The 13,108-nt window shown below is 40.9% G+C and overlaps 1 protein-coding gene across 3 annotated transcripts in view; it reads left to right on the forward strand.

The window, feature by feature from the left end:
• The first annotated feature begins 995 nt into the window (after window positions 1-995).
• Window positions 996-13,108, forward strand: part of LOC146991334 (protein Dok-7-like) — a 34,128-nt gene continuing 22,015 nt past the window's right edge. For 2 of the 3 annotated variants that reach the window (XM_085760263.1, XM_085760413.1), the window contains exons 1-5: window positions 996-1,151; window positions 1,268-1,313; window positions 2,200-2,288; window positions 3,600-3,750; window positions 6,468-6,668. In XM_085760263.1, the coding sequence (XP_085616389.1) occupies window positions 1,098-1,151; window positions 1,268-1,313; window positions 2,200-2,288; window positions 3,600-3,750; window positions 6,468-6,668 (541 nt within the window). In that variant the 5' untranslated portion in view covers window positions 996-1,097. The remainder of the gene's footprint in view (window positions 1,152-1,267; window positions 1,314-2,199; window positions 2,289-3,599; window positions 3,751-6,467; window positions 6,669-13,108) is intronic. The other variant, XM_085760343.1, reaches the window with a different exon arrangement.

Below are 13,108 nucleotides of genomic sequence, written 5' to 3' on the forward strand. Positions count from 1 at the left end.
CAGTGGGGAAATCTACAGGGTTGCAGCAGCAGACAACAGCAAAGAAATGCATAGGACAGATCATAAATAGCAGATTAAAAAGAAAGCAGTATTTGTAATAGAGTAGAATTAAGATTATGATTAAGATCGATTAGCCTACCCCAAAAATAATAAATAAGAAGAAATATAAAACAACATAAAACTAATGACAACTGTAGAGGTTTTCTTGAGACAATGGTGATGCAAGAACTGTTTTTAACAACATTAAGTTTTGTTGTTTTTTCCCTGGCGCTAAATCGAATCATCTGGTTAATGAAATTCACCTGCACTTCCATGAACAGCCGGTCCTTGCCTCTGGATTTGTGGAGGCTGTGGAAGTAAATACCAGCCCCACTGCACCGAAACCACAGGTCAAGGAAACTGTCAGGAGGATTTAGTCTGTATTTCACTGGACTGTGTTGCTGTGAGACCACAATGCACCAGCACCAGTGTAAACCCCTGCATCCCTCCTCTGCCCTCAGGGTTGTAGGCCTGTTCAATGAACAAGTACATAAACACTTCATAGAAATAAAATAGTTTATTTGATAGCAATAATGTAGCCTATAATCATTAATGTTATTGTTGTGGATCTGAGGTTAATTAGCTCATTTGGCATCTGAACCTGGGATTACTGCTCAGACAGCGTTTCCAGATGAACTGGCTTTCCACAGACAGAACCGAGGCTCCGCTGATGAAGCATTAAGGCGACCTGAATCCCTGTCTAACACCCGGCCGGGTGCCACACTCACCAGTTAAGTGAAAGGTGCGCGAGTTATGCGCTTTTAATCGAATTAGCTCCATTGTAAACAATAAGCACTTGACACGGGATGACAACTGTACTAACTCGCTCCGCGGGGGGGGGGTCTGATGGCCGGGGGGAGAGACAGCAGTCTGCCGGGGGGCCTGCGCTGTGGAGGCTATTTTGAAAAGTGACCCCTCTCTCTCTCTCTCTCGTTGCGGGCTGGGGGAGGCGACACACACACACACACACACACACACACACACACACACACACACACACACACACACACACACACACACACACACACACACACAGCTGCTCGGAACCATGACAGAAGATGACGGATACAGTTGTCGCGGAGGGACAAGTCAAGTTCAGAGATGGAAAAAAGGTCAGTTCCAACTATTTTCTTCACATTTCAGGCCGTGTAAACGTGTCCACTCTGCCCGGCACGAGCGCAGGGATCCACGCGGTGACTTATTGACTCTTTGCTTCACTCCTCCACAGTGGAAGACTCGGTGGGTCGTGCTTCGGAAGCCCTCTCCGGTCGCAGGTAGGCTATGTGCGCCGTGGCTTCTATTTTTATGTCCTGCTCCTTATATTCGCTGTCCGGGGGTTTTAACGCATTTTCTCAGAGACCAGCACCGTTCAGCATTAATCCCATCCAATTTTCTGCTGTTTAACTAATCACAACTTGTCAATTAGACTGCTGGCCGCGCGCCAATGCCTTGGCCGCGCGCCACATTTACGCAATACATCAGCTGATCTGTTGGTTTCATATAAATGACCAAAATCACCTTAACGTTGCGCAGCCAAAACCCGAGTCCTGCCAGGATCCTTCAAATTAAGAGTCCGGATATCAACTCCTGAGGGGGTTTAAGTGCCGTTTGGATTTGAAGTTAATTATTTGAAAGCCTGACAGACATAGAGATCAAATGTGACACTGTCAGAGTCACAACAGAGGTTCCTCTTTGCAAGTTGGGCAGAATATCAAAGCTGCATGTGTTAAAGTCTCACTGGAGTTTCACTTAAGATGAAATCACAATACAACCATATGGATATGGAACTGGAATGCCTTTGTAGAAACTGGCAAGAGTGGTGGGAATAATGTAGGCTTACTCTCTCTCTCTCTCTCTCTGGCTGTGTGTGTGTGTGTGTGTGTGTGTGTGTGTGTGTGTGTGTGTGTGGAGTATATTTGTGGCTTCACTTTCATCATCAGCTGTGCTAGTGGATCAGTTCATTGTTTTAGGATGTGTTATGACAGCTGTGCCATAAACACAGGCTGGCACACAGAAGGATTACAGAAAACAAAGTGACACTGATGTTGTTTCACATTCTGCTATTAATCATAAAATGGAGTTTTAAGCCTGTCAGTTTTTTTTAATATATATATATAAAGCTCCGTGCTCTGTGCCTGTGTGTCCTGTTGTCTGTCTCAGACTGTCTGTCTCTGCTGGTGTATAAGGAGAGGAAGAAGGGGAAGGAGAGGAGCAGCGGCCACAAGGAGAGGCTCAATGTGACACTGGAGGTGCGTTCAGCTGCTGCATGGGTGGCAGGTTTTTTTCATTTATAGCTCTGTGGTTGTGTTGCATCATGTACTGTACTACACCTCAGGCTTTCTGCTGCTGTCATGAGACTGCTGGCCCCAGCACCTGGGCTTGACTAGATGATGTAAATACCGTATGGAGAATGACCTCAGCTGGGTCATATTGGGATGAGTGGCAAGTTGCCACAGTATAAATTAGGTTTTTGAAACCAGCAATTTCATTGATTTCAAATTGTTTTTTATTGAGTTTTCAAAAAAAACAGTAGTGAGAAAAACAAAGCAATTGAAAGAGCCAAAAGACACAATTGCATGAATAGAATGCCATACATGGATACAATCTCCTGTGTGCGTCGGAGATATACATACTTCATTTTTCTGCTTCAATTTGTTACATTTTCAATAGTCAACCCATGTACAGATAGATGCAAAACAAACAAACACAAAGTTGAAACCAAGGCAGATGTTGTCAAGCCTTCCACTGGAAAGAATAACTTACATACTGAAGGCTAAACAGCACATTTTTGAATGTAGGCCTGTATGGAGGCCCTTCATTGAATATGACAAGGACTCAGACTTAATAGACAATAAAATCAATGCTGTGGATATAGCAGTTTCCAAGATTGTGATTATTAATATCTTTTATTTGTATTATTGTCCTTTTTCTTTTCTGTTTTTTTTCCCAGACACCCATAGTTTTTCATTGTATCATTCGATAGGACTCCATTAAGTGGCATATATCATCTGTTTAAATAACAAGAGAAGCATGTTGTTTTGTGTTCTCTGTGTGATTTTTTGTTTATGTTGTGTTCTGATCATAATAAAGCAGCTAACATATGTTGTATGGCATGAATACCAAAGACTATTTCTTTTTGCTATGCTGCTTTAAATTCAAAGATATTGTGGGGAAAAAAAGTTGAAACCAGCACTTTCAGTGATGTGATGGTTCTGGGCTCATAAAGGGCTCATAAAGTGAAAATTATCAACAAGGATAAATTAGTAGTAAGTATCAAATGATCTAATGTAAAGTGCATCAGACCAAAGACACCAGTTGCAGGACCTGCTGAAACATCCATCAGTCCAGCTGTCATTGGACAGACAGCTCACTCTGTGATATTTGTGATACTGTTGTGTTTCAGTTTCAGTTTGCCACTTCCTGTGGCTGCAAAAGTATTCACACCTGATATCTGAATTTAATTGACTGAAATCCATGTGACCTCAATCAGTAGAGAAGGAGCTCTTTTGAGTCAGGCTGATGAGGTGTTTTTTTAATGAATTTTTCCCCTGCACCCTCAGGGCATCTGTGGTGTAGAGCCAGGTCCAGGGTATGATGGCGTATCCTACACCCTCACCATACTCTGCCTCGCGCACATGCTGGTCCTTGGCTTCAACAGCCGAGAGGCTCTGCTGGCCTGGGATGCCCGTGTCCGCTACAGCCTGGGAGAAGGTCAGTGGTTTGATCCTGTGTGTGGATGTGGCAGAGCCCAGCAGCTGCTCAAGGATGTGATCTATAAAGGGGTAATAATCTGAAGGGGAGAGCTGGTTGATGAAGCTGCAGCTGAATATGACACATCAAAAATTAGCTTTTGAAATTGGAATTTTAATTTAAGTGAATTTAATTCAATCAGTTCTTTGCAGTGTCAACAGAAATGTGTTGGTGGGGTCAGCAGTGCTCAGAAGGAACCATGTCATTGGTTGAATCAGATTGAATATTTGAAATATTGTCTAATCAAGTCTTTTCATCAAATATGACTTGATCTTCAACAGAAGCTTCAGCAACACCAGTCCCCTTATTTAAGATGGTCTGTAATTAGAGCGTTTCAATTCCAACCAGGCCTTATCAAGTTTGTTTACACCACTGAGCAGTTGTAGATGTGAATAGGAAACAGACTGTGATTGGACTCTTAGTGTCATACATACAGTTCATTGGTTCTGAATTAAAGTGAAAGCAGAGGATGAGTCTGGAGGGACACGGATCACAGCAGCTGCTGCAGGCCAGTTTGACCCCTGCTCCTTGGTTTTGTTATAGTAAAAATATGATTACCTGGCCTGTTATGTACATTCAAACCATAATTTTGTCAGTTCTTCATTGGCTGACAGTTAAATACCTAACAAGATCACCACATATAAATGACCCTGCCCTCTGATTGGCGGGATTTGCAGCAGTGAAGCTCAGCCCACAGTCACTGGTAAAGGTTGAGGAGAAGCCGGTGGAGGTCACCTACTGGTGAGGATCAGAGGAATGACAGGGGGAATTACACACACGGATACAATCTGTCTTTCATCTCTCTGCTGCCTCGACTTCACACACTTCTTTTCAGTGAAAAGTGGTTCTCTGAGGCAAAGGGGAGAGAGGGTTGGGTAAGACCCACGTGTGCCAGCAGAAACTCAATCCCACTTTATATTGTTGAATTGTAGAGTTGCTCCTACAATTAGAAGCTATGAGACTCTCTTACGTCCTGTGCCTAATTTACATTGATTTACCAACACAAGACCCAAACTGTCACGGGGAAGACTTATTTATGTCTCTTTTTAAACAGCATTTTCAAATAGATTTAAAAATTCTAGTATTTATTTATTTATGATTACATTCATGTATTTTTTAGATGGCGCACTCATTGCTGCTTTAATGAAACCATTTTTAGTTTGAATTATCTAGCCTATCATATTCTTATCATGATTGCACATTTTCTGGTGTGCAATCAGTTATAAATTAATTAAGTGCTCTTTTACATACTGTTTCAGTTAAGAATTGTATTGTTAAAAATGTGGCTATTACTCTTCAGTTAGAGGTTTGCAGCAGTTAAAAACTGAAACTTGTGAAATAACTTTTTACCTGTTCTGATTTCTTTTATCAGTCTTATTGATAAATGCCCTTTCAGCCTTCATGAATTTTAATAACATATTTAAATAAGCCCTGACTGATTTCTAACTGCACTTCACACCCGGGCTGTGAGTTACTGTGGGCAGACCCAGTACTGTCAGAACTCATATTTCAAAACAAGTAATTCTTCCTCTTGCTCTCAAAGTGTCACCTGCAGGACAGTTTGGTGGCTCCATCCCTTAATCACAGTATCCACAAATATTCCATCCCTTTGTCACTGTGAATCTCTCACAGTTTTATCTCAGCCCAGAAATAATGAGCTACACTGAGTTATGAAGTTTTCTATGGAGAGCTGATGTTGGAGAACATTTAATAACAATAGCTTTGTTGTTTTTGGTCCATTCCACTCCTCACGGGATACCTATATTCAGTTATATTTATTATGTAAAAAGCCACCAACTGTTAAGGATCCTATTCCCACTTTAAGTATTGAACCACAAGTTTTATAGTTATGGTTACTGAAGCAGAAAATAGTTTTAAATGATTGCTCTATCACTGTTAGCTAAATGAGAATCAGTCATTCAGACAGTTCTTTCCTCTTGCTGATCACTGCAGCTTTATTTACCAAACAAAAGTCTTCATTCCTCTGGTTTGGCTACAGCATTGCTGCATGGCCTCTTCACCCCAAATGTAAAAAACTGTTGCACGCCAATTACAGATAGCATATTCTGCATTTTCTCTTAACGTTTTTCAAAGCACCCATTTCCTGCCTGCAAGAGTTGGTTTTCTCATTATTCTATGACTTGACTTTCTTACTATATTTTTCATATTTTCTCCCTGCACTTCATGATAATCACATCATGTCGTGCATCTTAACTATAATGTCACTACATCTTACATCTTACATACTGTGTAGACACTGACTTACACCATATATGACACTGTACAGTGTGTGTGACTGTGAGAGAGTGAGGCAGACCTGGCACTGAGTAACCACCATCTGCACAAACTGAGTGATGACAAAGTGCAGCCAGCAGAGCTTAAAGAACTGCTTAATCATCATTATCACAGCCATCATTTACATTCTGCAGCCATGTGTGTGTGTGTGTGTGTGTGTGTTGCACCTCATCTGTTGTGTGATGAATGTGTTTTATGATAAATTAATCTTCAATTTTCTTGAAGGCATTCTGGTGAAGTCTGTGAAACTATCTATCTATCTATCTATCTATCTATCTATCTATCTATCTATCTATCTATCTATCTATCTATCTATCTATCTATCTATCTATCTATCTATCTATCTATCTATCTTCTCATCTATCTGTCTCTATGTGCTTCAGTTCATAGGTTCAGTGTCCATGTGGAACCGGGCACCAAGCTGGAAAGCGGCGCGGCGTCTCTCCACCTGTGCAACAACCTGTTGGTCCTCACTAGAGGTCTCCCCCCTGTCGTCATTGGCCACTGGAAGTTGTCGGCGTTGCGTCGATATGGTGCTGTGCCAAATGGCTTCGTGTTTGAGGGGGGGACTCGCTGTGGATACTGTAAGTAACTGATGGACTTTTTGGACAGATTCTTTTAGTCTTGCCCTGTGAAGTTACACAAACAGCCTGCAGACATGAACAACATCGATTTAGCATTACCAGTCGAAAAGCGGCTGTAGTTGATGAGCTACGCTCACATTCCTGACTGTGTTGTGTTGTTGTTTTGCGCTTGAAAATGATGCAAGATCAGAGAAACCGGGGACTTCAGTGATGCACCACTTTATATGTTCTCAGTATTCAACAAACAGGAAGAAATCTGTCACGGCTAACACTGTTGCTTTCTTCACATGTGTAAACATATGTTTTGCAAGTAAAGATGTCTGACAGAGGAATATACTGGTTTCAGAGTGGGGAAAAATATTTTCTCACTTAGTGAATGTCCAGATATTAGATGCCCGTTTTCCCGTATAAATTGGAGTCAGGGCTGAAGTTTAGGTTCAGTGTAGTGAGCAGCAGGTCTAGGTGCTGTTCTTCTGTCTTTGATCATATCACATGATATTCGAGAATCATGGTTCAAGATGTGATCTGATGAAAAGCTGCAGGTGACTAAATGGAGACTGTTTCCTGCCACATGATTACAAGTTGTATATAAATGCTGTGTATTTATGAAGTGATTTTAAAGGCATTAAGTACAGGACATTGGTAAAAGAAAAACATTAAAGGAATAGTTCAACATATTGGAAAATTGGCCCATTGCCATAATGGGCCAGTTTGTTACCTTTAATTGTCAGTGCAAGCTGTTTTTAGAACGGCGGAGCAGAGCCGCAAGCTGCTCAGAGCTACGCTACGGAGGCTAATGGGATTTCTTTGGTTTCCCTCATCAAACTCATCAAATACACAATCCAACAACTCCACAACGCTCTGGTGGACAAGTTGTGACCTGCACATTCACCACGCTATGAGATAATAATGGAACGTTACGAGAAAGAGTTGTTTTAGAGGTAAATTCATGCAAAAAAAAAAATCCCTTTAATTTAATTTTTGTCATGGGCATATGTGAGACCGATAACATTGTCCATACTGCACAGTCACTGTAGCTCACTAAAATGAAAATCTGTGATGTATTGCAGGTGTTTATAGAGTAACTCTATCCCTGATAGAAATGACTTTCTATGTATGAACCAACCACACTGTACAGTACGCCTGCCTACCAAATAATGCTGTGTGTGTGTGTGTGTGTGTGTGTGTGTGTGGCTGCCAGGGTTGAGGTATCCTCTGAATGTCCAGCTGATGTGGACATGAATGTGAAGAATGAGAGGAGTGAGTGTTTTAGGGTGGGGAGGTGTGTGTGGCACAGAGACACAGGGTAACACTTTACAATAAGGGTCCCTTAATTAACGTTAGTTAGTACATTATTAAGCATTAATATATAAACGAATATGTAGTGCTGAGTAATGCATACATAATGATAACTCATTACATTATTCAACTTTTAAATTTATTAACTAACTTTGAGTAGTAAACATTAATTAACTGCTTACTAATAGGCTACATTCATTCATGTGTTTCCTTATCCTAAGTACAGTAATAACATAATAATGATTGTATATATCTGTAAACAGTTCATTAATGCTTAATAATATACTAACGTTCATTAAGGGGCCCTTATTGTAAAATGTTACACAGAGACAGAGACACAGAGTCATTGACAGCAAAAAAAGTGTTGAATGGGACACTGTTGTAATTTACATTATGTCGGATTTAATGACTAACGTGCAAACAGCTGCTGTTTTCATGATTGTATGTATGTAAACGGCCGATGCGCTTTTTGTCAGTTCTGCTACATAGTGCAAACTCTGTTCACAGAGTTTTTTTGTTTTGAAGTTGGTGTTTTTGAGTTGCCATATGCAATTATGGTACATTTACCTTCGTGTGTGTGTGTGTGTGTGTGTGTGTGTGTGTGTGCAAACAGACTCATGGCCCCTACAGGAATAACCATGAGGTCCAGAGGCTCTGATTTCATGCTTCTCATGAGCCACATCTATAAATACCTGCCTTCCCTGACATGCTCACACACCAATCATAAAATTGCTGTTGCCTGTACAGCCAATCACAGACTTCTCTCTTACCTCATCTGCATATTATTACCCAGCAGCCACAGGGGCAGCAGAGAGAGGCCATCTTGGCATGGCTGCAGAAACAGAGTGTGACACAGAGAGAGATGTGAGAGTCCAATCGGCAAGTGACATTCCTGGCATGAGTGTGAGGTAAAACAGGGTGTTAGTTTACATTTTACTTGTTTATTTGTATTTGGTGACACATCACAGTGTTGTCTGGTTTCACTCAGCACAGAGTTTCTATTTGGCATTTACAAACCAATTTCTCTACTTAAAGTCACATTTCATCCATTACCATTACACCAAAAAGTACACTCCCAGTCACACACACTCTCTCTGATTTTCTTTTTTCTTCATCACAAACACAGCACCCTGTTTTCTCAATCACCAGCCGTCTGTCCCGGTGTTTACAGAAACTGTCAGAAAAAACCAACAACCAAAACATTTTCAGAGTCAAAATTATTCAGGCTTTTACCTCTCCACAGTTTTACTGCTTCTCGTCATGTCAGTCTATTTAAAATGTGACTTTTCTCACAGACCCGGCAGGAAGGCTCCTGTATTATGCATCTGGACTCGCTGTCCCACCTTAACTAAACTCAACAGGCTTGTTATTCATGTCATTAGATCCTCTGGTGCTTTTCCAGCCATCACCAGTCCACACGCCTGTTGTGCCCAGAGAGGTGCTGCTGATTAATTCCTGTTGTGGTCATGCCTACCTGTGTTAAATAATGCAGCACAACTTTTCTATTAACCACCTGCAGATAAATCAGCAAAACTGCACACAAAGCTAATAGATGCTAATTTATACAATACTTTAAATCCTGATTATATTAAGGGGCTGCAACAAGGAGCAGATGTCCAAAACCTAGAGATATTTGGATTACTGTGACAATGAACCTATGAAATGATTAATCAATTACCGTATGATTAACATGTTTCTGATTGTTATTTTTATTTCTTTAATTTCATTTAAAATCAGCTAATCAGTTCAACTCAATCATATATTTTTCGATATGTGATCACAAATCTGCATGTCTCCTAATGAAGCTGCTGCTGGCGTCTTGAAGCTGAGAGGGCCGAGATGATTAAAGGGACAACGAGGAGTTTCTATTTGGTTATAAAAAAGTCTCATATTAATGTGGATGAATCTACGTTACCACTTGTTAATGGCTCCATTTTCTATTAATATATCGTTTTGTCTCTATCGTTATTTTGTTATTTTAATTAATGGTGGAAATGCTGGGCGAGCCGACCAGCGTTCGCGGACGCTCATGAGAATAACGCCGCCGTATTGCCGTTTATGGTCGGGACTACGACGGTAACTGAACCTCTTCCAACCTCTGACTTTAATTCTTGATGAATGAAAACATGAGTCTGTCTTGCGCGGAGGCTCATAAATGTAGGCTAGTGTGAAAACGCTTCGCTTTTCCAAAACTCCTCGTTGTCCCTTTAATGCAAAAAGATGAGAATACATAGAACCACATACTGATGTGCTTCTACATGACAAACCCCTGCAAAGACACACTGTTGTTGACAGGACACATTCTTTAATTACACTCATGTTTTACATAGCCTACTTGAAAAGAAGGAAAGTGGCAGAGCATGTGTACAACGGACGGCCCGGCCATGACCACCGTTAAAGCTGAGATGTGTAAATGCACGGTGCAGAATAATTACAGAAGAAGTGCTTTGAACCAATGTTTTATAAAGTAACTCTTTTACCCTCTCAGCTCTGTAATTTCCCTGGAGGCCTTTTTGCTGGAGCAAATCGGTAAGTGGGCCTCTCGGTCATCTAATGCTGCTGTATAAAAATATTTTACCGTTGACTGCTGCAGTGCTCTCTGCTGCAGCTGCGCTTCAGACGATACAGTTTCTAGCTGCAGAGTTGAGGATGTTCACCACAGTGACACGACAAGCCTTTTAACTGCCATGGACACACACACACACACACACACACACACACACACACACACACACACACACACACACATTCCCTAACAGACAACCAGTTGGTCCTCTGGGACGGTGGTGGGTCGTCCTGTTGTGCAGACCCTTCTACCAGGCAGTGATCAGTTGAGCTGGAGGATACATGGATGTGTGTTAGAGCGGGTGCTGTTGGTTGTAGCATCACACACACACACACACACACACACACACACACACACACACACACACTTCACAGCAGTGAATCAGTATAAAGTCATATCAGTGCTCCGTGAGATCTGATAATGAGGTCACCATGTTCTGTAATGGATGATGTTTGGAGCAGAGCCTGTGTCTTAGCTGGACAGATATTTATTTTCTTGCTTATCATCCTCACGTGTTCATGGTAACCCTGCAGCAACGCACACACACACACACACACACACACACACACACACACACACACACACACACACACACACACACACATCTCAGGGTGTACATGCAGACACAGTAATAGATGATCCTCTGTGGGGTTTGGATGGCTGTCAGAGCTTGTGATCTAGATAAAAACAATTTTAAGCTGACAGGCTATGTCAGCGATCTTTCCATATCCCACAGTGGACATAAAGACATACACAGTCACACATTTCATGTCGTAGTGCAATAGTATGCAACTGCAGCACGTGTGGGGTTGTTTGTTCTTTGTGTTTTCTTTGACACTACCACACATTATGTCGTGCAGCGTTTTATTGGTCCTGATCCCTGAGTCTCTACAAGTGTAAAGTAAAAGACAAACTCAGCAACTTTGTGTGACATTTAGGTGTGAATAACACACAGAGGTTAAAGTGTCTCTGACTCTCCACCTGTTGTCAGACACACAGCATTGAATCGTCTTGGTTACGGGGTGTAACATCTTGAAGATCAAGATCCAGCTGCCTTCGATCTATTACAGATTGCCTGTGTGAAGCAGTTGGATGAATGTCAGTCCCCAACTGTCGGACGTTTTGTTTTTCGCGGTGTAATCTGACAGAAAAGCTGCTTCTTCTCCATACACTGCAAAAACTCTAAATCTTTCCAAGAATATTTGTCTTTTTTCTTGTCAAAATGTCTCATTTCTAGTCAAAACTAATGACTTTCCACTTAAAATAAGACTCTTCACCTAAAAATTAACTACATATTTTCACATGAAATAAGTAGAAAAATCTGCCAACTTTTTGTGCTTGTAATAAGGAAGAAAAACTTGCTCCACTATCAGATTTTTCTATTTCAAGTGAAAACATTTTTGAAATAAGTAAAAAGTGTCCAAAAACAAGTTACTTTTTCTTATTTTTAAGTATAATGAGATTTGTTTTGACTAGATATAAGACAAATATTCTTGGTAAGATTTGTTTTTGCGGTGTATTTAATACAATTCACCGCTACTTTGACAGTACAATAAGAAAATAGGATCTGTCTCCTTTAAGACACGCAGCCGAACCCTCCATATCTGTGAGGAATAAATGAGGTCCAGTTCCACCAGGCCCCTTGGTGTTCATAACAAATCAAAAATAAGGTATGACTGCCAAAAAGTGCCTTCTGAGAAAATTACAGCAAATTGAGAAATGCAGCTTATTTCATCCCAACAGATCCTCGCATTATTTTTATAATGCTGGAAGATGACATTGCCCCATAAAGGCTAAAAATGTTCCAAAATTGAAGGAAAAAGCCTCTCAAGGCCTCTGGTAATGTTTTTTTCTTCACACCAGATAAAAAGGAAAGAGCAGAACGAGCTGCAGTTCTCATTTCACTTCTCTGTGTACAAATGTTTCTACGTTCAATCTGTTAGCAGCAAATTGAACATAAGCATCTCTGTGCAAAGTGTAGGATACATTAGGGAGTTATACAGTCAATGTAATGAACCAATGGTCATTTGGAGGCTGAAGTGAGAGGCTGCTTACCATCAGTGTAGTGATGTAAATGGTGAGGATAAAATATAAGACCCCATTACACTCTCTGGTGTGAAATCCATAGAAATATCCACACAGCTAAATGTGAAGAAAATGGGAAATAAGCAGATCATTCAGGCCACAGTCGAGTAATCACCTCAGGCTATGGGATGTGCATTCATAGAAAATCATCTTTATTGAAGTGCTACTGTCAAAGACAACACTTTGTAAAGGATCTCTATTATTTTATCCAATCCCTGGAAATGTGTGACTGAGCTGAGTTCAGAGACTGGAAACCACTGATACTCTGTCCATGTCTTTGTCTCCGTCTCAAAAGTCTCTTAAGTCTTTTTGGTTCAGGCCAGTCGTCTTCTTTCAGTCATGTTTTATAGCGTTGGTGTAAAATATTCACTGTATAAACTCCTCGTTTTCAGTTAATGGCTTTGCACCATTATTATCTGTTATTTTCATACTTTGCTCAATGTGAAACTGACTGGGCTGATGAGTCAATAAGTAGTTCAAGCCTTTCCAC

This window comes from Trachurus japonicus, chromosome 1 (assembly GCF_045865225.1).
Source record: "Trachurus japonicus isolate A0001 chromosome 1, Traja_1.0".
Taxonomy (NCBI): domain Eukaryota; kingdom Metazoa; phylum Chordata; class Actinopteri; order Carangiformes; family Carangidae; genus Trachurus; species Trachurus japonicus.